This window comes from Microcaecilia unicolor, chromosome 4, assembly GCF_901765095.1.
Source record: "Microcaecilia unicolor chromosome 4, aMicUni1.1, whole genome shotgun sequence".
Classification (NCBI taxonomy): Eukaryota; Metazoa; Chordata; class Amphibia; order Gymnophiona; family Siphonopidae; genus Microcaecilia; species Microcaecilia unicolor.
The window spans coordinates 2,955,352-2,979,393 of NC_044034.1; the positions used below are offsets into that span (position 1 = coordinate 2,955,352).

Consider the following 24,042-nt stretch of genomic DNA (forward strand, 5'->3'; position numbering starts at 1 on the left):
AAAGTGGTTTACATATATTCAGGTACTTATTTCGTACCAGGGGCAATGGAAGGTTAAGTGACTTGCCCAGAGTCACAAGGAGCTGCAGTGGGAATCGAACCCAGTTCCCCAGAATCAGAGTCCGCTGCGCTAACCAATAGGCTACTCCTCCACTGAAGGGCAATGTTTTTATGTACCATCTGTGTGACTTATCTGTTTAGCAGAGACCTGGGGCCATTAATGTGGAATGTGATAGCAGTAGAATCACACCTTATAAGCCCCACTGTGACATTTTGGAAGTTGTTAAAGGCACATGTATATGAACAAGCTTTCAATGACCATTTGATCATTTAAGAGAGATCACATACTCTATATAGGTTGAAGAATAGGGCATTGCATAGACTTGTCAAAGCGGTTTATAACATATGAGTATTATTAATGACAATGTATTTTGTAGCAGCCAAATAAGATTTTTTGCAGTTTGTTTGGAATTGTTATGCTATATGTTTGTTGTTGTAACTGATCTTGTCATTGCTTTTTATTTGATTTTTAATTTTGTATGTTAAAGCTCACTTTTTGTTTTTTAGATAAAATGGGCCATACGTTTTTATAAATAAAATAAAAGAAATAAATTATACAAATCCTTTGAAATATAAAGACAAGAAATGAGAACTAAAAGGGTAATTTTATAGACAGAACAAAAATGCCCATTACATCTCCAGGCCAAAGTTGGGAATTACTGCTTTAGGACCCCCCCCCCCCCCCCCCCCCCACCCCACCCCAACCGAACCCTCAGCAGAATCTTGGCTGTTTCCAAAATTGTCCAGGCTGTACTTTTAGGTCGTGGCAGAGGCTCAGATCGTCTGTTCGTCCAGTACGCAGGTGACATAGCAGGGTGGTTTTACAGGCGTCCCTACAAACCTCTTGTACATGACCTTTGTGGTAAAAATACCAGAACTTCTGGAAAAGGCCATCGTCATCCAAGAATCTCTGTATGAGATTGTCCCAGGCTTCGGGGAAGGCAGTCTCCATGTTGAAGGCTTCTCGGGCCCTGTACAATCGCTCCCAGACTGGCTGGTCTTGTGGGTTGGCGTTGGCCTTGGTCAGATTCAGGATGAAAGTCTCATGGTCCAACACCATGTGAGAGCTCCCTGGGTAATTTCCATCAATCTGGAAAACTCGGTATCCTGGGGAGACAGAAATTCAAAGACAGGTATGAACCTTGTGGAAACGGAAGTGAGATATTTGTATACAGGAATGTGATGACTTGCCAAAGATTCAGTACAGGAGCTTAAATGGATCGGTAAGGATTAAATACAAAATTCCTATTATGAGTATTGCTGAAAATGAGCTATCAAATTCTTAAAAGATGCTTAAACTACTATTAATCATTTCTATAGGGCTACTAGATGTACTTTCTCCAGCCCTAGATGGTTCACAATCTAAGTTTTTTTGGTACCTGAGGCAATGGAGGGTTAAGTGACTTGCCCAAGGTCACAATGAGCTGCAGTGAGACTTGAACCCAGGTTGCCAGAATCAAAGCCCACTGCACTAACCATTAGGCTACTCCTCCACTCCAACTATGACATTGTAAGCCCTATGTTCAGGGATGCGATGACCGCAAAAATATAAAGCTCAATTACAGCTTTTACTGTTGTCAGCATGGAATATACAGATAACGCAGTCACTGAGTTGGTGCTATCCATTCAGTAGGTCTAAACTACACATATAAATGATCTGTTTAGTGGCTGAATATTTTTCATCTGCCCTTGTCCTGTCTCAGGCCTAAGACCTTTCTTATATTAATAGCATCAGACCATTCAGTCAGGTATGATATTATCCATACAACTGTTGGAAATATACTGATAGTGAAAGTTATGGCTATTGATGAATGTTTTATTTCTTTTGGAATATCAACTAGAGAGATGCATTTGGTTGAAATGACAACACTACCCCCAGAACGGAGCCACTGATGTAGAGAATTGTAGGTGGTGGACACAGGAGGGTTCAAGCCAGAGAAGCACTGAAAGTGCTGGCCAGTCTCTCCTCATCCCCAAACTTAGCTCATCCCCACAGATGCACCTTTATCACATTCTCTCTCCCCCCCCCCCCACCTACTTAAGAGTCCAATTATACCACATTCTCTCTATTCCTTCCAGTCCAGCCTGCCCTATGTTGTCCCAAATTGTATCTGTGATGTTTGTGCCTGCGGCACGCACTGAAAAAGCAAGCCCAAGGAACAGGTGATGCTCCTTGGGTGAGTTGCTTGGGGCGACTGTACTATAGCTCATTCGGAATATCTTTTTCTTTAGAACATAAACATTGCCATACTGGAACAGACCGAAAGTCAATCAAGTCCAGTATCCTGTATCCAACATTGGCCATTCCAGGTCACAAGTACCTGGTAAAATCCCAAAAGAGTAAAACAGATTTTATGCTGCTTATCCTAGAACTAAGCAGTGGAATTTTCCCAAGTCCATCTTAATAATGTCATATGGTCTTTTCTTTTAGGAAATTATCCAAACCATTTTTAAACCCTGCCAAGCTAACTGCTTTTTCCACCTTCTCTGGCAATGAATCCCACAGTTTGCTTACACATTGAATGAAGAAATATTTTCTCTGATTTATTTTAAGGGCCCTGTTTACTAAGCAGTGCTAAGGGCGTGCGAGCAATTTTAGCGTTTGCTAAGTACTAAAGACACCCATAGGAATATAGAGGTGTCACTAGTGTTTAGCCCGTACTAATTTTAGGTGCGTGCTAAAAACGCTTGTGCATCTAGTGAACAAGGCCCTAAATTTACTACTACTTAGCTTCATTAAGTGCCCCCCTCCCCAGTCCTTGTATTTTTGGAAAGAGTAAACGATTCTCTTCTTCCCATTCCATTCCACTGTGTATTTTATAGACCTCTATATCCCCTCAGCCATCTCTTCTCCAAGCTGAAGAGCCCTAGACACTTTAGCTTGAGTGGAGGAGTAGCCTAATGGTTATTGCAGTGACCTCAGAACATGGTGAACTCAGTTCAAGTCCCACTGTAGCTCCTTGTGACACTGGGTAAGTCACTTAACCTCCATTGCCCCAAGTACAAATAAGTACCTGGAAATACTATGTAAACTGCTTTGAATGTAGTTGCAAAAACCACAGAAAGGCATCAAGTCCCATTTCCCTATTTGAGATTTTGTTGCTGCTATTTGAGATTCTAGAGGGAATGTTGTTAGTGGAGGAGTAGCCTAGTGGTTAGTGCAGTGGACATTGATCCTGGGGAACTGAGTTCAATTCCCACTGCAGCTCCTTGTGACTCTGGGCAAGTCACTTAACCCTCCATTGCCCCTGGTACAAAATAAGTACCTGAATATAATATGTAAACCACTTTAATTATAACCACAGAAAGTTGGTATATCAAATCCCATCCTCTCCGTTCCCTTCCTTTCCCTATAGGGAAGTCATCCCATCCCCTCAGGAGTGTAGCCAGACCTGCCGTTTTGAGTGGACCCTGAGTTAACCCTTGTGGGCCCTTCCCATCCCCTTACATACATACAGTTTGTCTTTAAACTTTCCCTGTGCCCCTGCTATCATCATTTTTCTCCCCCCTCCCACTCTCTCCCACCCCCCTGCCCAGCATCTTGCTCCTCTTCCTCCCCCCCCCTCCCCACCTGGCATCTGCTCCTCTCTCCCTTCTGGTCTACCTCTCAGCCATCAGCGGCAGCGATTCCAGTAAGCAACCTGCGCCAGCCCTGCAGGCTTCCTTCTACCGCATCCCCACCAGTAAAGAAAAATGAAATGACATCATCATGGGTGGGATGCGGTTAGAAGCAAGCCCGCAGGGCTGGCGCCGGTTGCTTACTGGAATCACTGCCACTGATGGCTCAGAGGTAGATGGGGGGGGGGGGGGGGAATTTATTTGTTTGAAAAGCTTATTATACCACCTATAACTAGGTGGTTTCCATAAAAACATTCATGTTCAACCACAAATACAAAAACATTACTCAATATCAAACAGCAGACATGCATAATTACCAAAACAAAGAAGGGTTCAAAGAGAGAGGTAGGCAGCTGTCACCCTTCTCTGTACTTTTTCTAATTAAGCAAACCATGTGGCAGCAAGATCATGAAATGACCATTCTGACTTTGAGGCCACAGCCCTACCTAAAAAATAGGGTGAGCTTTCTTATATTACATCTTCTTTTGTCACCCAGAACTCCATTTCACCCAGCCCGACCTTACATGGCTCATTGTTGAACTGTTATTCTATTAGGCCCAAATATTCTTCAATTCATGACACATTAATTGATTGCAAACTTACATTTTATGTTTGACCAGTACCTGGCTGAGAGATGGAGAAGAGGCCGTTTCCCCCAGTATCTCCCTGCAAACTACTCAGCTTTTTCTGCATGAAGAACTATCGAAGGGTTGGCCTCGCCTTGCCTTCATTCAGCTTAACTCTATTACAGTTAATGAGGTGCCTTAAATTTCCGCCAGGCAATGAGAAGCCAATGTAATTGTTTCAGGATAGGAGAAATATGACTATAACGTTAGCCACCTGCAATCAATCTACCTGCAAAGCTCAAAGAAATTTATTCGGCAATACTATAAGATGTCTCCCAAGTGTTTCATCTCGCCATCACAACCATCAAAGGTAAATACCGGGGGGAAATGAACATTGGTCTTTCCTGACAAAACAATATCTGTTTTTTTTTACTCATATTTAGGTTCAATTTATTAGCTTTCAACCAAGATTTCATTGAATTCAGACATAATCTGAGAAACGCAAATGTCTCATATCTTTTCTTTTATAGAAACCCCCCCCTGTATATCATCAGCATATAATCTGCAATAAACACCCAAAAAGGCAATATAAATATTGAAAAGCAATGCAGAAAATGAGGAACCTTGTGGCACCCCTGAAGAAGCCTCAGAATTCAGTGTAACTCCCAAATTTGTCTTGTAACATCCTATCTTCTATTAATGCATGAGCATAGATCATTTGACTCTCAGCGCTGTGGACTCTAAAGTTTGTAACTTAATAGTTTTAACATCATCTTCGTTAACTGGTGATTTGGGATTCGCTCCTTGTGCAGACACACTTGCTAGTTATTTTTCTCAAAATATAACTAAGACAAGAACTCAAATACCACCTAATTTAGATACAATTATTGAATTGTCTATTACAAATATTTCAGATAAGTCGTTCAGTCCCGCAGACAGACTTTGGTCATCTTTTTCAGAAGTTGATAGCACCAAAATTAACATAGCAACATAGTAAGTGACTTGAATGGTCCATCCGGTCTGCCCAACAGTCACCTTCATTATCAATTCAAGATTAAATCAACAATGAACGTGATAGTATATACTTGATCATGGTCTTTCTTTTGTTGTTTCTGGGACATAGACCGTAGAAGTCCACCCGGCTCTGTCCTTATGCTCCAACTACTGGAGTTGCTGTCAAAGCCAACTCCAGCCTATCGGAATTTGTCTTGTCATTTGTGGGACACAGACCGTATAAGTCTACCCGGCACTGTCCTCACCTTACGAATTACTGGAGTTTCTGTCGATTCTCTCTACAGCCCATTCCAGACTGCTATATGCGGGACTCAGACCGTACGAGCCAGCCCAGCACCGACCCTAGTTGATGCAGCCAAAGTTGCCATCTAAGGACCACTTGACATTCAAACATATATGCAACCCTTTACGTTTTGGTTTTGTACCATTCAATTTCTAATTAGAGATCCTCTGTGTTCATCCCACACCATTTTGAATTCCAGCATAGTTTTTTTTCTCCACCACCTCCTTCGGGAGGTCGTTCTAGGCATCAACCACCCTCTCCACAGGCGCCCCGTATAAGAGGCTTGGGGAGGCTAAGCCTCCCCAGCCCAATCATCGACTTCCGCTTGTGGTGCAGCTCACCCTCCCGCCCCGCGCATTTTCATCTTTTATTTCCGTGGCAGCAACGTCAATGAAGAAAAAGACTACAGGCTCGCCGCCAGCTTCTCCCTTCTCTCTGCACACAGTGTCCCGCTCTCGCGGAAACAGGAAATGCATCACCGCAGAAGGCGGGACACTGTGTGCAGAGAGAAGAGAGAAGCTGGCGGCGAGCCTGTAGTCTTTTTCTTCATTGACGTCGCTGCCACGGAGCGTATGGAGGTAAGCTCCGCCCCCTTTAGCCTCCCCAAACAGTTGGGCTACCGACCGTCTATGACCCTCTCCATGAAAAAGAATGTTCTCACATTACTCCTAAGTCTACCACCTTGCAACCTCAATTCATGTCCTCTAGCTTTACCACTTTCCCTTCTCTGGAAAATATTTGTTTCTATATTAATACCTTTCAAGTATTTAAACTTCTGTATCTCCTCTAGGGTATACATATTCAGGTCTTCCAGTCTCTTCTCATATGTCTTTTGGCACAATCCCCATATTATTCGGACCGCTTCAAGTCTTCTTACACCTTTAGCAAGATACGGCCTCCAAAACTGTACAATACTCCAGGTGGGGCCTCACCAATGACTTGTAAAAGGGGCATCAACATCTTCTTTTTTTTCTCCTTAGAAGTAATCATCTTCCTCCTGCTGCTTGATGGTTATCTACATTTCTTAATGACAAATCTCCAGCACAAATAATTGATTGGCTTACTTCTTTTCAAAACCTACTTCTAATAAATAGTCATTTTCCTGCTGAACTGGGCAACATTATCTTGTCTTCAGTTCTGAAAAAAAGTAAATTTAGACTGTGATTAACCAGGAAACTTCAGGCCTATAGCCAGTATTCCTCTATTGTCGAAAATATCTGAAGCAATTGCAGAAGAGTTTTTAGCCAATTAAAATTAACATCAGGACATCTCATGACCATCTTGCAGTTCTGAGCAAACATTACAATGCCAGAACAAATATCCGGGAGATACATTGCAAATAAGCACGAACAGTCAAAACATAAGATACATATTTTTTAAAAAGAAAATTTTTGACTCTCTTTCTAAATAAAAGATAGAAAGGAGAAGTAGAGAATGTATCTGCAAGATCTTTCTTTAATCTGGCAGCCTGGACAGCTAGGGTTTTCTCAAAGGCTAACAGTCTCCTTTTACCCTTAGCAGACAGAAATGTAAAAACATTTGCATTGTCACATTGTCTAGATCTTAAAGTGTAAAATGAAAATGATAGAGAAAGTAACTAGGAAGAATTTAAAAAAAGAAACAGGCCAGTTTATAAAGAATTCTGGCCCTGACTGGAAGCCAGTGAAGTCTAACGTAATAGTTGGAAATACTATCATATTTAGAAAGGCCAACAATTAACCTTATCGTCAGGTTTTGCACGGTCTGGAGTTTTCTCAAAGCCCCCTTTGTGCTGCCTGTGTAGACAGTTGCAATAGTCCAAGTAAGACAGCAATATAGCATACATTAAATGTCCAAATTGTTCAGTATCAAAACAATTACGGATAATGCGCAGATTTCTCATTAAGAAGAAATGTTTTTACGAAAGTGGCAAGTTGTATGTCCATCGAAATGGTTCTATCGACTTGAATGCCTAATATCTTCACAGCTGAGGAGATCTTACATTCAGATTGCTTGATAATAATAGACTTAGGAATGTGTTCAGATTTATTATTAAAAAATCAAAATGTAGTTTATGAGCAAAGTTTATCAGATACTGCCTCTGGGATGAAGGCTGATGGTCCCTGTGAACTCACCAGGGTTCAGGTTGATGTAAGTGGTCACACTTGGCGACAGGAAGGCTACAGACACAGGGCGAGTCAGGGTCTCTTCGTCATAGAACATCTCAAACTCATCCAAGTGTGTATGTGCAAAGAACTGGGCAGAGATGGTGCTCTCGTACCTGGGACCATCAAAAAACAGAGATATAAAAGTGAATAAGACCAAAGGTAGAACAATAGGCCGAGGCCAATGTGATAAAGAAAGGATTAACCCCCCCCCCCCCCCCCCCCCAAAAAAAAAAAAAAAAAAAAACCAGAGCTCCTCTCCTGCCACTCTTTTCCAGTCTCAGGTTTGGCTCAGGTTATCCCTTTCTCCACCCTTCTATAACTTCCACATGGCTCCCTGTTCTCCATACCCCCTTTTCTTCATATCCCATAATGGTTTTTACACCTCTGCCTTCCTCCATAAAGCCTATACAGTGTATCACCCCCTCACTTCCCCCATCACCCCTCCTCTTCCTTCACACTCCGTTCAGTATATCTCTCTTCCTTCTTTCTCTATAACCCCTCTAAAGTATATTACCAACCCCTTCCTCCATAAACCCCTGTACAGTGTATCAGCCCCTGACATCCTCCACACCCCATTGAGTTTATCACTCCTCCCCTTAGCCCTGTAGAGTATATCACCCCTCCCCTCTCTCCACGTCCCAAATATAAATGTAGCTAATAAGCTAAGTAGTTGTCATGTTAACATAATGCGTTTACAATGGAGCTCTATGGAATGATAATTAAGGAATTAGTTATGTATATATCTGGAGGGGAGAGATGACAAGAGTAATTGCAATATCTCAAAGTCATCAATGGACATTAAAGAATGCTCTGGAGAAGTGTTTTCCACCTGTAGTCTAGCAGACCATCAAAGGGCAACAAAGCAATGTACAGCTCCTGAGCAAAGCAGCAGGCTACCCTCACTTCTGAGGAGCTCCACCTTAAGGTTGCTGCCTGATCCCATCTTGCCATGCCAAACTTGGAAGATGGCAACCTCAAGGAGCCCAAATTCATACAGAGAAGAATTGGAGAATGGTACAGCCAATTGCTGCCATGAGGAGTGCAAATCTTCATGGACAGGAGGTGGGGATGATCACCAGAACCAGGAAGGACAACTGGCATAGATAGGAGGTTGGAAGAGCACAGCAGAACACTTGTCACTATGAGTCTGAAGCAGTGTTGAGAAGAGGAAGGGGCTGTGCTGCCTCCAGCAGCTTCATGAACTGCTGCTCCATGTAATTGAAGAAGGTAAGCAGGGTAAGAACCTTGAGAAGCATTGCTGCTTGTGCTCTGGCAACTATGCAGTGTACAAAGCTAAAAATATAATAGAAAAAGATAAGGAGCTGCATTTAATAACAGGAAAGAGATACAATCACTCAAGCAAGAGCAGAAACATACAGAGAGAGAGAGAGAGAGAACAAAAATTATCTCTATATATAAAAGGCACCACCAATGTTCTAAATGAAGCCTCCAGCCGGAAGTGTGAAGGGGGAGAGATATCCGGTTTCCCCATGAGTGTCTGCCCCGCCCTCGCTCTCTCTGTAACACAAACAGTCAAGGAAAACATAGCAAAGCACGAAATCAAATCGCTCTCTCTGTAACAGTGAAGGACTCAGAGGGGGGAGGGGAGAGAGGGCAGAAGCCCTCACTATGTAACACAAACACAGCACAGCAGGAAACTTAACACTGAAGGACTCGACTCCAAGGGGGGAGGGGACAGAGAGAACAGACAGCACAGGGGAAGGGAGAGAGGGCAGGGACACACACACTCCCACAGGCACACAGAAGAAAACCTTGCTAGCCCCCGTTTCATTTGCATCAGAAATGGGGCTTTTTTACTACTGTATATATATTGACCCTACACTCTGGCTGAAACCCTTGGTCAACCCTACTCTCCAAAGACTTGCCTGAATAGCCAAGCTTTCAAATTTGCTCTGAAACTCTTGAGAGACAACAGCTGCGCTGAGTGAGCAGTATGGTCACGAGGGGGGTGGGGGTAGGAGTGCATGAGGGAAATCATTCAGGGAGGGACCTTGAAGGGAAGAGGGAAGGAAGGAGTTAAGAAAGACCTGTGAGCTGAGGGTAGGGAGGGAAGGACAAGAGAAGGGACCATGCTGGGAGAAGAGCCAGGGCTGGTACTAAAGAAGGGACTAGGGGAAGGAGTTATGAAAAGGAGGCGCCATGGGGAGAAGACAGGTGGGAGAAAGCCAAGGAAGGGGTTGCAGGAGAAAAGGACAAGGGTGGGAAAGAACAAGGAGGAAGGGAAAGCATGCAGGAAGCAGACATGGAGAAAGAGCAGGAGGCAAAGGAGTGGGAAAAGTGCCACAGACAGAGAAAAGGTAGTTGAAAAAGGAGTAAGGAAGGGACTTGAGGGTACGTCAGGCAGGGTAGGAGGGCAGGTACTCAGGGAAGGGACTGAAGGTAGGATAAGCAGGACAGGAGGGAATGTACTCAGAAAGGAAGAAAAGGATAGAGCAGGAGGGCAGGTGCTCAGGAAGGGAGAGAGGTATATAAAATAATGAGTGGAGTGGAACAAGTGGATGTGAAGCGTCTGTTCACGCTTTCCAAAAATACTAGGACTAGGGGGCATGCGATGAAACTACAGTGTAGTAAATTTAAAACAAATCGGAGAAAAGTTTTCTTCACCCAACGCGTAATTAAACTCAGGAATTTGTTGCCGGAGAACGTGGTGAAGGCGGTTAGCTTGGCAGAGTTTAAAAAGGGGTTAGTCGGTTTCCTAAAGGACAAGTCCATAAACCGCTACTAAGTGGACTTGGGCAAAATCCACAATTCCAGGAATAATATGTATAGAATGTTTGTACGTTGGAAAGCTTGCCAGGTGCCCTTGGCCTGGAATGGCCGCTGTCGTGGATAGGATGCTGGGCTCGATGGACCATTGGTCTTTTCCCAGTGTGGCATTACTTATGTACTTATGTATATAAGAACATAAGCGTTGCCATACTGGGACAGACCAAAGGTCCATCAAGCCCAGTATCCTGTTTCAAACATTGGCCAAACCAGGTCACAAATACCTGGCAAGATCCCAAATGAGTAAAACTGATTTTATGCTGCTTAGCCTAAAAATAAGCAGTGGGGTTTCCCAAGTACTGTTAATAATGGTTTATGGACTTTTTCTTTTAGGAAATTATCCTAATCTTTTTAAAACTCTGCTAGGCTAGCGGCTTTTACTACATTCTCTGGCAACAAATTTGAGTTTAATTGCACATTGAGTGAAGGAATATTTTCTCCAATTGTTTTAAATTTACTACTTAGTAGGTACTCAGGAAATTAGCCAGGGTACTGTAGGAGGGCAGGTACTCATGAAGGGAGCACGGGCAAGGAATGTAGGATATTCAGCAAATCACTAAAAACCAACCTGTTCAAAAAGGCATACCCCATCGACCCAACTTAAGTGCCTAAACTCCGCAACACAATGAAACCAAAGCTTGTAATAGACTATACATAACTCTTCCTCTCTATGATTCCCAATGTGTCTCTAACACACGATCCTTATCCGGCCACAGCAACTCCATGTATTTGTTTCTCTACCGGAGATGGCGAACACCTCCTCGGTACAATGTAAGCCACATTGAGCCTGCAAATAGGTGGGAAAATGTGGGATATAAATGTAACAAATAATAAAAAGAGACTGCTGGGTTGGATAAAAGAGAGAACATAGTGGAGAAAGGAAGGGTAAAACAGAGAGGGTGAATAGTGGAGTGAAGCTGGATAAAAGAAAGACTAGTCTGGTAGAGCTGCATAGAAAAGTGGGCGAGAGACTATGGGGGGGGGGGAGCTCAGAAGCTCTGAAAGAAGTGGACATTTCTCTGGTAAGTGAACCTTATTTTGCTTTGTGCTTTGGGAACTTAAAGATTGGGGTTTAAGGGAGGAATTGTAGGTTAGTGATAGGCAGAATAAAAATATTTCAAAAACAACTTTATCAACTAGTCTCCATACACTTTCCCCACTAGTTTTAAAACTTGAACTCTGTACCACAGATAGCCTCTAGCAGACACAGAAGGACCTAGTTCAGTCTTAGGGAGGGAGAGAGAGAGAGAGAAAAGCAAACATTATTAACCACTTTCCATAGTGTACAATCCTTTTCCCACAGTTTTAAACTGAAACTTTCTCTAGAAGTAGAAACTTAACTTTTTGGGGATCTTGCCAGGTATTTGTGACCCGGATTGGCCACTGTTGGAATCAGGATGCTGGGCTTGAAGGACCTTTGGTCTGTCCCAGTATGGCAACACTTATGTACTTGGGATTCTGAATGGAATCTTGCTACTCTCTGGGGTTCTACATGGAATGTTGCTACTCTGGGATTCCAGAATCTTGTTATTCTTTGAGGTTTCCGCCAGGTACTTGTGACCTGGATTGGCCACTGTTGGAGAAAGGATGCTGGGCTTGAAGGACCTTTGGTCTGTCCCAGTATGGCAATACTTATGTACTTGTACTTATGTAAGAGTATTAAAAAGAATAGTAGCAAGGCTCACACTATCCTAAAAGAAAATTATTTCCTGTTCTTTGCCTGCTGGAGAGGTAGCACTGCTACTGTAGTCAATTAGGTGTTAATTAAGGTGTGAGGAAGTAGAACGGTTGCTAAGGTTACTAAGGGCAATCTGATTACTGGGCTAGCTTCAAAGGGTTTGTTTGAAGCAGTCTCCTTAAAATCCAAACTATATAGGCCCAGATGCATCAACCATACGTAAAAAATGGTAAAATGTTAAACTCCTTAACGAATTTGAAAAAACGAAGCGTGGACAAAAAAAAACAAGTCGCACATGTTCGGTGCGGTATTGAAAAGTACAATGTATCAAAGATTCGTAATCTCCGTCGGTAATCGGCCCCTAAATCATGCGCAGAGCAGCCAAGCATTATGAGTGGAGGAGTAGCCTAGTGGTTAGTGCAGTGGACTTTGATCCTGGGGAACTGGGTTTTATTCCCACTGCAACTCCTTGTGACTGTGGGCAAGTCACTTAACCTTCCATTGCCCCTGGTGCAAAATAAGTACCTGAACATATGTAAACCGTTTTGAATGTAGTTGAAAAAAACCTTAGAAAGGCGGTATATCAAGTCCCATTTTCCTTTCCCCTTCACACACAGGTGAGAGGCGCTCCACGGCCATTAAGGCGGAGGGGGGAAGTGGCGGCAACGAACTCAGGGGGGCGGGGCATGGGCCGGAGGATGGTGGGAGGCGGAGCAGTGGTGGGAGACGGAGAGAAGAGCGAGACAGGAAGGGAGGGGGGCCCGGGCTGCAAAAGTTTTTATTATTTTCAGTTTTTATTTTAATACGGGCGGAAGCGGGGAACAGTGGCGATCTCGGGGGGGGGGGGGGGGGGCAAGGCAGTCTATACAGGACGCTTCTGACAAGCGCCTTTGCCCCCTCCCGATCCTTTTTTGAGGTATGTTTAGTTTTGTAGTGATGCAGGGGGAAGCGGAAAGCCACGTGTTTTAGTTTGTATCTCACTTTTCTTTTTAAACATGCCGGCTTGGATTTTTATGGTGCAGGGTGCAGGGGGCAGTGGGGAGATGACAGCTCAGGCCTTAATGACAGGTCTGAGCTCACGTAAAATTTTGGACGGTAAATGATTCATTGCAATCGTCAGTATGATTAGTGCAATCCGAATTGTCTCGTTTGCATATCGTTTTCGTTAGCTGCTAGCATTGTCGAAAAATGGCCTTTGATGCATGCTACAGTTGAAAATTTCTTCGTTAAGGGTCAGTAAAGGGTCGTTAAAAGGGTCGTTAAGGTTTAGTGCATCTGGTCCCACTTAACTTTCTTTCTGAGAAGTTCGGAAAGAAGAGGACATTTCTCTGGTAAGAGAACATTTATTTTAACCTGTGCTTTGAGAAATTAAAGATTGGAGATTGAAGGAGGAATTGTAGGTTATTGATAGGCAGAATAATAAAAGCAAACTTTATCAACTAGTCTCTATACTCTTTTCTCCCTGGTCTTAAAACTTGAACTTTGTGCCCACAGCATAAACAGTCTCTAGTAGGCACAGCAGGACCTAGTTTAGTCTTCATCCCACCCACCCTCCCCAACAAAAGGACTGATGGGTTGCAGCTTGGGGTTAGATATTAGATAGAAGGGCTTAGGAACAGAGAGACTGAGGATGAGAGTTGGGGAGAAGATGGAAGAGAGAGACTGAGGGGAGAGAAAAAGGAACCATCTTCTCCAAATAACTGGGAGTGTTGAGCTCATTGTAAATGTTTTGTTTTTTGTACCCTGCGCTTTCCCACTCATGCCAGGCTCAATGCGGCTTACATGGGGCAATGGAGGGTTAAGTGACTTGCCCAGAGTCACAAGGAGCTGCCTGTGCCTGAAGTGGGAATTGAACTCAGTTCCTCAGTTCCTCAGGACCAAAGTCCACCACCCTAACCACTAGGCCACTCCTCCTCCACTGTTGCTACTATTTGAGATTCTACATGGAATGTTGCTATTCCACTAGAAGTCGGCCCTTGCAGATCACCAATGTGGCCGCACAGACGTCAGACTCACAGAAACAGAAGCCTGCGCAGCCTTCTACATGGAATGTTGCTAGTGGAATAGCAACATTCCATGTAGAATCTCCAATAGTAGCAACATTCCATGTAGAATCTCCAACAGTAGCAACATTCCATGTGTAATCTCCAATAGTATCTATTTTATTTTTGTTACATTTGTACCCCGCGCTTTCCCACTCAAGGCAGGCTCAATGCGGCTTACATGGGGCAATGGAGGGTTAAGTGACTTGCCCAGAGTCACAAGGAGCTGCCTGTGCCTGAAGTGGGAATCAAACTCAGTTCCTCAATTCCCCAGGACCAAAGTCCACCACCCTAACCACTAGGCCACTCCTCCACTGTTGCTACTATTTGAGATTCTACATGGAATGTTGCTATTCCACTAGCAACATTCCATGTAGAAGTCGGCCCTTGCAGATCACCAATGTGGCCGCACAGGCTTCTGCTTCTGTGAGTCTGATGTCCTGCATGTAAGTGCAGGACGTCAGACTCACAGAAACAGAAGCCTGCGCAGCCTTCTACATGGAAAGTTGCTAGTGGAATAGCAACATTCCATGTAGAATCTCCAATAGTATCTATTTTATTTTTGTTACAATTGTACCCTGCGCTTTCCCACTCATGGCAGGCTCAATGCGGCTTACATGGGGCAATGGAGGGTTAAGTGACTTGCCCAGAGTCACAAGGAGCTGCCTGTGCCTGAAGTGGGAATCAAACTCAGTTCCTCAGGACCAAAGTCCACCACCCTAACCACCAGGCCACTCCTAGTGGGACCTTTCCTCTCTATGGCCCAGATGCACTAAACCTTAACGACCCTTTACTGCTTTTTTTTGTCTGAGTTTTCACAGTGCTGGGGATACTCAATCACCCACAGAGCTGTCACTTCTAGGATGCTGAATGGCTGGCATTTGAGAAACTGGTATCAGGGTTTGAGCAGGAAGGGGAGAAATGCTGGGAAAAGGAAGGCGAGAGACTGATGGAAAGGAGCTGCGGAAGAGATACTGGTGGGGGAAGGGTCTGTTCATGGGAGGGAGAGAGTATCTAAAGAAGAGAGGCTGAGAGTTAGGAGTTGTAGGGAGAGGATGATGTCCCTAAAACGTTTGGGTTTTGAAAAGGGTCTTCCCTGCCCCCAAAAGGCTAGAAACTCCTGTTCTAGAACAAGAAGTGACAATATTGAGTAAACTCTGGAGCACAGAAGGCAAAAGTAGAGACTAATAGACGATTCACCACTGGAGACGTGAGTCCAACAGTCTTTATTATATCAAAGATAACGACCCGACACAGGCCGTGTTTCGACGCTAAAAAGCGTCTGCATCAGGGGTCAATAAATACACTACAAATCAAAACATATAACATATAAATAATGCCAATAAAAACATATATGCACATCCATATAGAGATATGAAAATTCAATAGACACTAATTTTCTGATCAGAGGTCAATATGCTCAAATATGCTTAATAACCATTAAAACAGCATACATATATTCAAAAGATTTAAAAAGTTTTTGGCTTCTGCTAATATAAATCAAAAAATATGAAAATATAAATATTATGTGTATTCCAGGTATATATATAATTTTGGACTTATGTGCCAGCTAAAATATGATGTATAAATGGTTGTTAGAAAAAATGAAATAGGGTAATTAATATTAAATTAATCCCTTGTACCTCTTCAAGTATTACATGGATACTTTGTTACCAGATGTTTGTTTTTAAACCCATCATGTTCTCATTCGTGGCTTGCAGTGCTACGTGATCAGTGAGTTGACAACACATATACAAATAGGACTCTTCGTTTTGCATTCATTACTTGGGTAAGCATGAGGTTTTGTTTTTAGTATATTGTCATTGCATGATACTAATATACAGTGCTTTTTTTGTGCCGGTACGCGCCGGTACGGCGTACCGGCACCTTTTTTCCCTAGGGTTCCTGACTTGCGTTCCTGCCGCCCGTCGAGATCCAGCGCCCCTGCCCCAGCTGCCCGCCCTCTTTGCTTCCCGACAGCCCTGCTTTCCGGTCCAAACCTCCCCCCCCCCCTCCCCCCGCGACGCGTTTCAATCTTTTATTTATTTTTTTTTTTACTTGCAGTCACAGCGCCGGCGTTGTTGAGAGGACCAGGCTCGTCTCCTCATCATGCTTTCCTTCCCTTCGGTGTTCCAATTCGCTGCCTCTGTGTCCCGCCTTCCTGTGACGTGTTTCCTGTTTCCGCGAAGGCGGGACACTGAGAGGCAGCGAATCGGAACACCGAAGGGAAGGAAAGCATGAGGAGGCGAGCCTGGTCCTCTCAACAACGCCGGCGCTGTGACTGCAAGTAAAAAAAAAATAAATAAAAGATTGAAACGCGTCGCGGGGGGGGGGGGGGGGGGGGGTTTGGACCGGAAAGCAGGGCTGTCGGGAAGCAAAGAGGGCGGGCAGCTGGGGCAGGGGCGCTGGATCTCGACGTCGGGTGGGGAGAAGGTCTGATTTGGGGGTTGGATGAATGGCAGAGCCTGGGGATGGGAGAACAGGGCACATGCTGGGCGCTAGGGGTTGAGGAGAGAGAAGGGTATTTTGCTGGGGCTGGGAGAAGGGAGCTGATTTAGGGAGAAGAGTCTGACTCTGTGGCTGGGAGAAAAAGGGACCAAGGACAGACGCTGAGGTTTGGGGCTGAGGGTCTAATGCTGGGGCTGGAGAAGAAGGGGAGGGCAGGGAAGAGAAAATTGCTGGACATGAAGGAGAGGGGAGAGAGGATAATCAGTGGACATGGATGGCAGGGGAGGACAGGGGGCAGAGAAGAATGGGTCACGGATGGCAGGGGAGGACAGGGGGCAGAGAAGAATGGGTCACGGATGGCAGGGGAGGACAGGGGGCGGAGAAGAATGGCTGGTCATGGATGGCAGGGGAGGACAGGGGACAGAGGAGAATCGCTGGACATGGGAGGGGAGAGCAGGGGAGAGAGGAGACATGCTGGACATGGATGGATGGAGGGGTTGGCGGGGAGAGAGGAGAAATGCACTTGGAGGAGAGGGGAGAGAGAATTATTTCTTTATATGGATACAGGGGAGGGAAGAGAGAGGAGAAATGCTGGACATGGATGGAGCGGAGGAAAGAAAAAAAGAAGATGCACATGGATGGAGATGAGGGAAAGGAAAGAGAGGAGAAAAACTGCACTTGGATGGAGAAAATAGGCAAAAACTGGATCCACGTTGTACCTCCTCCAGTCAATTCCGCAGAGGAGGATCCAGCTTTTACTTATGGATGTAGGGCAAGAAATGAAGAAGAGGAAAGGAAAGAAATAAATGGAAAGGAAGCTCTAGAAATGGAGTTAAGAGAACAGATAGAGAGCAGCAGAATCAGAGGCTGGGACCAATATGGATAGAAAAACAGTCACCAGACAACAAAGGTAGAAAAAATCATTTTATTTTCATTTTAGTGTTTACATCTGTTGTCTTATTTTGCACTGGGTGTACTGGAGCTGTAGCAGCTTACAGAAGTTATTTATAATGAAAAAAATCATGTTATTTTTTTCTCCTATACTAGTATATTTTCAATGATGTTTGTTTATATGCGCCATGGCTGCTATAAGGGGTGTGGCCAATGTGGGTGGGGCCATCATAAGGGGTGGGGCCATATGTGGTGACTCCGCCCATAATGAGTACCGGCACTTTTTTTTCTACAAAAAAAGCACTGCTAATATATAAAAGTGCACATGCATTTAATATTAATTACCCTATTTCATGTTTTCTAACAACCATTTATACATCATATTTTAGCTGGCACATAAGTCCAAAATTATATATATACCTGGAATACACATAATATTTATATTTTCATATTTTTTGATTTATATTAGCAGAAGCCAAAAACTTTTTAAATCTTTTGAATATATGTATGCTGTTTTAATGGTTATTAAGCATATTTGAGCATATTGACCTCTGATCAGAAAATTAGTGTCTATTGAATTTTCATATCTCTATATGGATGTTCATATATGTTTTTATTGGCATTATTTATATGTTATATGTTTTGATTTGTAGTGTATTTATTGACCCCTGATGCAGACGCTTTTTAGCGTCGAAACACGGCCTGTGTCGGGTCGTTATCTTTGATATAATAAAGACTGTTGGACTCACGTCTCCAGTGGTGAATCGTCTATTAGTCTCTACTTTTGCCTTCTGTGATTCGTCATCGTAGAGAACTTTTCCTGTTCTATATTTTGTAAACTCTGGAGCAACATTAGGAATTATTTCTTCATGGAACGGATGAGGAATGCTTGGAACACAGCCCTAGCAGTGACAGCCTGAGATAAGCACAGAAGTGCCTTAATGACAAAGTGAGGGGTCTCCAGTACTGCAGCAGGGGGTTGGGCAATAGTGATGGACCTTGGGATCTTTATATTCTCTATTTCTACATCTCCCCTTTTCTTATACCTTCCTCCCTCCCTCTCACTTGTTTATAATGTCCCTCTTCTGCTACTTTTGATTATCCTGGTTGTTTCTCTCCTTCAAGTCTACTGATGAGGCCTCTCCTGAGCTCTTTCACACCTCCTGACCTATCCCTGTACAAAATCCTGTCTTGTACCCTGCCTTCCATTAGTTGGCTCATGACCCCTTCACTCTTATCTGATATTGCTCTTCCTTTGCCCCCTGATCTCTTCTGCTAATGATTAGCCTTCCATATCTCCTACCTCTCACCTATGACAATGGCTCCATCAATTCCCCTCTGTTGCTACAGTTCTCACCCTCCATCCCTCTCACCTGTTGACTATGTGGTAGTAGTTCCAGCTCCAGCTCCGTAGGCAGTTGGCCGGTGGGATGTGACCAATGATATGAACCTGCCAGGAAATAGTACAGCTGTGAGAAGCTTTGAACAAGAGGTTCTTTTGCAGATCTATAAATGCATGCACTGACTTCTGTTCATGTAACACCAATAACTTCTTTACATAGGGTTGCCAGATGGGCGGTTTTCCCGCCCAATTGGGCGGTTTTCCGCAACCTGCCGCGGGAAACATTTGCCGCGGGTTACGGTTTTTTGGGCTCGTTTTCTTTTTTCTGCGCGGGTTTTGGGCGGTTTTTTTGGCCGGCGGGGGGTGGGGCTAATGGCGACAGAGGCGGGGTTTGTGACGTTTTGGGCGGGTTTGGTGATGTATTGGGCGGGGCGATGACGGTGGGGGCAGGGCTGATGACGGTGGGGGCAGGGCTGATGACGGAAGGGGCAGGGTTGATGACGGGGTGGGGGTGATGACGTCGGGGGTGGGGTGTGTGCAGTTTTTGGGCGGGTTTTGAGCAGTTTTGTGTGGGAATTTTTTTTTTATATGGCAACCCTGCACACCATGCTGGAGCCTTTAAGATCCAGGCACTGGTACCCGCAGGCAATAGATTTTACCCTTTCCAAGACCAAGAGATGGAGGTAATTGGAGTCACAATATAAGCAGCAGAATCAAGAAAACCAAGGACAGTCCACTGCACTGAGACGAAGAAATCGCCCCTTGCCCCACTCCCCCCACCAAACAACAGACATAGGTTTCTGAGCACAGTGTAGACCCAGTGGCTCAGCATGGTGTTAGGGGATCTCTCCCGCCTCTGAGATGGTACTGACCCAGTATTAGAACAGCATGTTGGTAGAAAACATTCCCCCTCTACACCAGTACTGACTCAGAGAGTGGCCCAGTACAGTGTTAAGGAGGACTGACTGTCCCAGTATGGTGGCAGATGTTATGCTGGGCACATGAAAAGTGCCCTAAGTCTAAGAAAAGGAGGACATGCCGCTTCCACCACTGCTCCATGCCAGCACAACCAGCTTCTTCAAAACCCACAAAAGAAATTCCATTCTGTTGATATGTAAGATTAGCAGACATCAATGTCAGAGGGAAAATTTGAACAAGCTCGCTGTACTGGCACAGAGCAACACAAGGGAAGTCGCTTCTAATGCTGGATTTGGGCGGCCATGATGGAAAGTGCTGATGGAAGTTGCCAGATCCTGATTACTGAAGACTTGGGTGAGCTGCCTGTGATGTCAGGAATCAACAGGTCCTGCCAGCTGAAGACTGGACAGTCAACTGTCAAGACTTCCCCTCTGAGGGAGAGACAGCATGGGGTGAGTGGGGAATTCATGGGGGTGGCGGGTTGTGGGGGGATGAGTAGGGGACAAATCCTGGGAGACATTGTGGAGGAAAGAGTGGGTGGAGTGCAAAGCCAGATCAAGTACAGGAGTGGCGGAAGGGAGGTGACTGAAACAGCAAGTCGGGGGAAAATGGGAGAATGTTGGGTTGGATGGTGGGATGATGGGGTCAAGAGAAGTGGTGTAAGAGATATTCCATATCATCAAGCTGATCAATCCATAGACTGGTGGGTTGTGTCCATCTACCAGCAGGTGGAGATAGAGAGCAAACTTTTGCCTCCCTATATGTGGTCATGTGCTGCCGGAAACTCCTCAGTATGTTCTCTATCTCAGCAGGTGGTGGTCACACACAGCAGCAGCTCTGGCTAGGCCTCCAAGCCTAATCCTTAGGTTTTGTTGAGGCCTGGGGTTGAGGGCTCTTTTGAGCAAGTGCAAACCTGGTGGTGCCAGGTCCCTCCTTTTCTCCCCCCTCCCGCTGGCTCCGTTTAAAAAAAAAAAAAAAAAAAATATTTTTAAACGTCTTTAAAGGCGTTTAATTCGACGTTTCTTTAAACGTTCATTGCAGCTACTCACTGGGACACCAGTTCGTTACAGCTCGGAGCGGCAAGCAGGTAATTTTACCTTTTTATAGCGGGCAGGGGGTTCCCCGATTCTTCTCCTCGTGGCAATGGCGTCGGAGGGCGAGGGCGCAAAGGGTCGCTCCCCGGATCGCTGGAGCGCTTCTAGAGGGGATGCGGGGGTTTTACAACCTGATTCGCCCTTGATGGGTGATAGTTTAGTGACCGATGACTGTCCCGGTCGTTCCTCCGGCGTGGCGGTTTTTCCCCGCCATAAACGCCCATCCCCCGCTCCTCGCCTCCGCCATCTTGGCCGGCCACGCGGCTCGGACGGCTTCTTCGGGGCCGCCCTTGAGGTTGGAGACATTAATGCCATGAACGCCCTTAATTTGGGCGACGGCACAAAGCGGCTAAAGTTAAGCGCCGTTCTTCCCGCGCGGCTCCTTCACGGAGTTTCGCGCCGGACGCCATTTTGGATGCGCAGCATGTCTCTCCCCCGCTATTGCGAGCGCCGGTTGAGAGTGCGTCTAGGGCTGTTGCCCAGGCTGCGGAAGTGCACAGTCTGGGGGGTTTCTCCCCCGAGTTTGTTTTGCTGCTGCATCAGGCTTTCCTCATGCAAAACGCTGCCCCTGCTCCCTCTTCTGATAAAGAGGTTGAGGTTCCCAGAGGTAAATGCCCTCGGGTTGATTTCCAGGCCTTGGAGGACTTTTGTCTCCTCCGATGTAGATGAGGGCAGCGTGTCTGAGGTCTCCCAACGATCCTTTGCGGATTCCTTGGAGGAGATAGATCCCCGCTCGGATGGAGCGGATGACCCCTCTGCAGCGCGGCTTTTTAGCCCAGAGGATTTGCCCAACCTGTTGTTACAGGCCATGGACACTTTGAAGATTTCCTCTCCGGAGGACGTCTCTCCCTCAGCCCCTGTTGGCTCTGCCATTATGCTGGGGACGAAGCGCCCGCCTACAACCTTCCACGTGCATGATGCCATGCACACCTTAATTGCGGCTCAATGGGATGTCCCGGAAACGAGCCTTAAAGTGGCTAGGGCTATGTCCCGCCTCTATCCTTTGGCTGTGAGTGAACGTGAGGCCTATCTGTGGCCTACCGTGGATTCTTTAATCACTGCGGTGACTAAGAAAACGGCGTTGCCGGTGGAAGGTGGCACGGCCCTAAAGGACGCCCGAGACAGAAGATTGGAGGCGGCCTTAAGGTCGTCCTTTGAGGCAGCTGCTTTAAGTTTGCAGGCCTCAGTTTGCGGCTCCTATGTGGCCAGGGCGTGCCGGACTATGGTGCAGCGGGCTTCCCCCTCGGATCATTCCTTGAGGGCTGATTGGCCGGCCCTGGAATCGGGCTTAGCCTATTTGGCAGACTTGCTGTATGATGTCTGGAGAGCCTCAGCTAAAGGCATGGCTCAGACAGTCTCTGCGCGGCGGTGGCTTTGGCTGAAACATTGGTCTGCTGACCACGCCTCTAAATCCCGCCTGGCTAGATTGCCTTTTAAAGGCAAGCTGCTCTTTGGGGTCGAGCTGGACAAAATCGTGACCGATCTCGGCACGTCTAAGGGCAAGAAATTACCAGAGGTCAGGGCTCGGGTTAGTACTCGTCCCGATACCTCCAGAGGACGGTTGCAGGAAGCCCATCGGTACCGCCCGGGCAAGTCGGGTTCCTCTGCCCCCTCTTCCTTCAAGAGGAATTTCTCCCCCAAGCAGCATTCCTTTCGCAGAGACCGCCGTCCCGGAGGTGCTCCCTCCGGTCCTCCCCCAGGGTCTCGTACCCAATGACGGGGCCTTGGTCCACGCCCCAGTGCAGATTGGAGGACGGCTGTCCTCGTTTCTGGGCGAGTGGACCACTATAACTTCAGACGCGTGGGTGCTGGAAGTCATCAGAGACGGCTACAAGCTAGAGTTCTGCCAACCCTTAAGAGACGGGTTTGTACTCTCTCCCTGCAAGTCTCCGGTCAAGCTGTGGCAGTGCAGCAGACCTTGGACAACCTGATCCGCCTGGGTGCGGTCGTTCCGGTGCCAAAAAATCAGATTGGCAAGGGACGTTACTCCATTTACTTTGTGGTTCCAAAGAAAGGAGGTTCTGTCCGGCCTATCCTCGACCTCAAAGGGGTCAATCGGGCCTGGAAAGTGAGGCACTTTCGCATGGAGGCTCTCCGCTCTGTTATAGCGGCAGTGAAGGCAGGAGAGTTCTTGGCTTCCTTGGACATCAAGGAAGCGTACCTGCATATTCCCATCTGGCCTCCTCTCCAACGCTTTCTGCGTTTTACAGTCCTGAGACGACACTTCCAGTTCAGAGCCCTCCCTTTCGGGTTGGCTACTGCTCCGCGGACCTTTTCCAAAGTAATGGGGGTCATAGCGGCCTTCCTGCTAAAGGAAGGAGTACAAGTCCATCCTTATCTGGACGACTGGTTGATCCGAGCCCCCTCTTATGCAGAGTGCGGCAAAGCTATGGACCGGGTCGTTGCTCTTTTGAGCTCCCTGGGATGGATCATCAACTGGAAGAAGAGCCAGCTGCGCCCGACTCAGTCCCTGGTGTATCTGGGAGTTCGATTCGACACCCAAGTGGGCAGAGTGTTCCTGCCAGACAATCGGATTGTCAAGCTTCAGGCTCAGGTGGACTAGTTCCTAGTAGCCTCTCCTATTCGGGCTTGGGACTACGTGCAGCTGTTGGGCTCTATGACGGCCACGATGGAAGTAGTGCCCTGGGCCAGGGCTCATATGAGACCACTACAGCTATCTCTGCTGCTGCGCTGGACTCCGATGTCGGAGGATTATGCTGTGCGCCTTCCCGTGGACCCAGCAGTGCGCAAGGCGCTGAGCTGGTGGACGCAGACAGACAAGTTGTCTGCAGGATTGCCTCTGGTGACCCCGGAGTGGATTGTCGTCACGACAGACGCCTCTTTGATGGGCTGGGGAGCCCACTGCTTGGGAAGGACAGCGCAGGGGCTCTAGTCTCCTGCAGAGGCAAGTGGTCTATCAACCTCCTGGAACTCAGAGCCATTCGGTTGGTGTTATTGGAGTTCATCCCGGTACTGGTGTTGAAGCCTGTACGGGTCCTGTCGGACAATGCCACGGCTGTGGCCTATATCAACCGCCAGGGAGGTACCAAGAGCGCCCCTCTAGCCAAGGAGGCTATGAGTCTTTGCCAGTGGGCGGAAGCGAACCTGGAGCAGCTTTCAGCGGCCCACATTGCCGGAGTCATGAATGTCAAGGC

At 46.3% G+C, this 24,042-nt stretch overlaps 1 protein-coding gene across 1 annotated transcript in view; it reads right to left on the reverse strand.

The window, feature by feature from the left end:
• Positions 1 to 765: 765 nt before the first annotated feature.
• Positions 766 to 24,042, reverse strand: part of LOC115467807 (sphingomyelin phosphodiesterase-like) — a 41,700-nt gene continuing 18,423 nt past the window's right edge. Inside the window, 3 exon segments of the mRNA XM_030199294.1 lie at positions 766 to 1,166; positions 7,655 to 7,800; positions 18,907 to 18,983. Of these exon segments, the coding sequence (XP_030055154.1) occupies positions 772 to 1,166; positions 7,655 to 7,800; positions 18,907 to 18,983 (618 nt within the window). The 3' untranslated portion in view covers positions 766 to 771.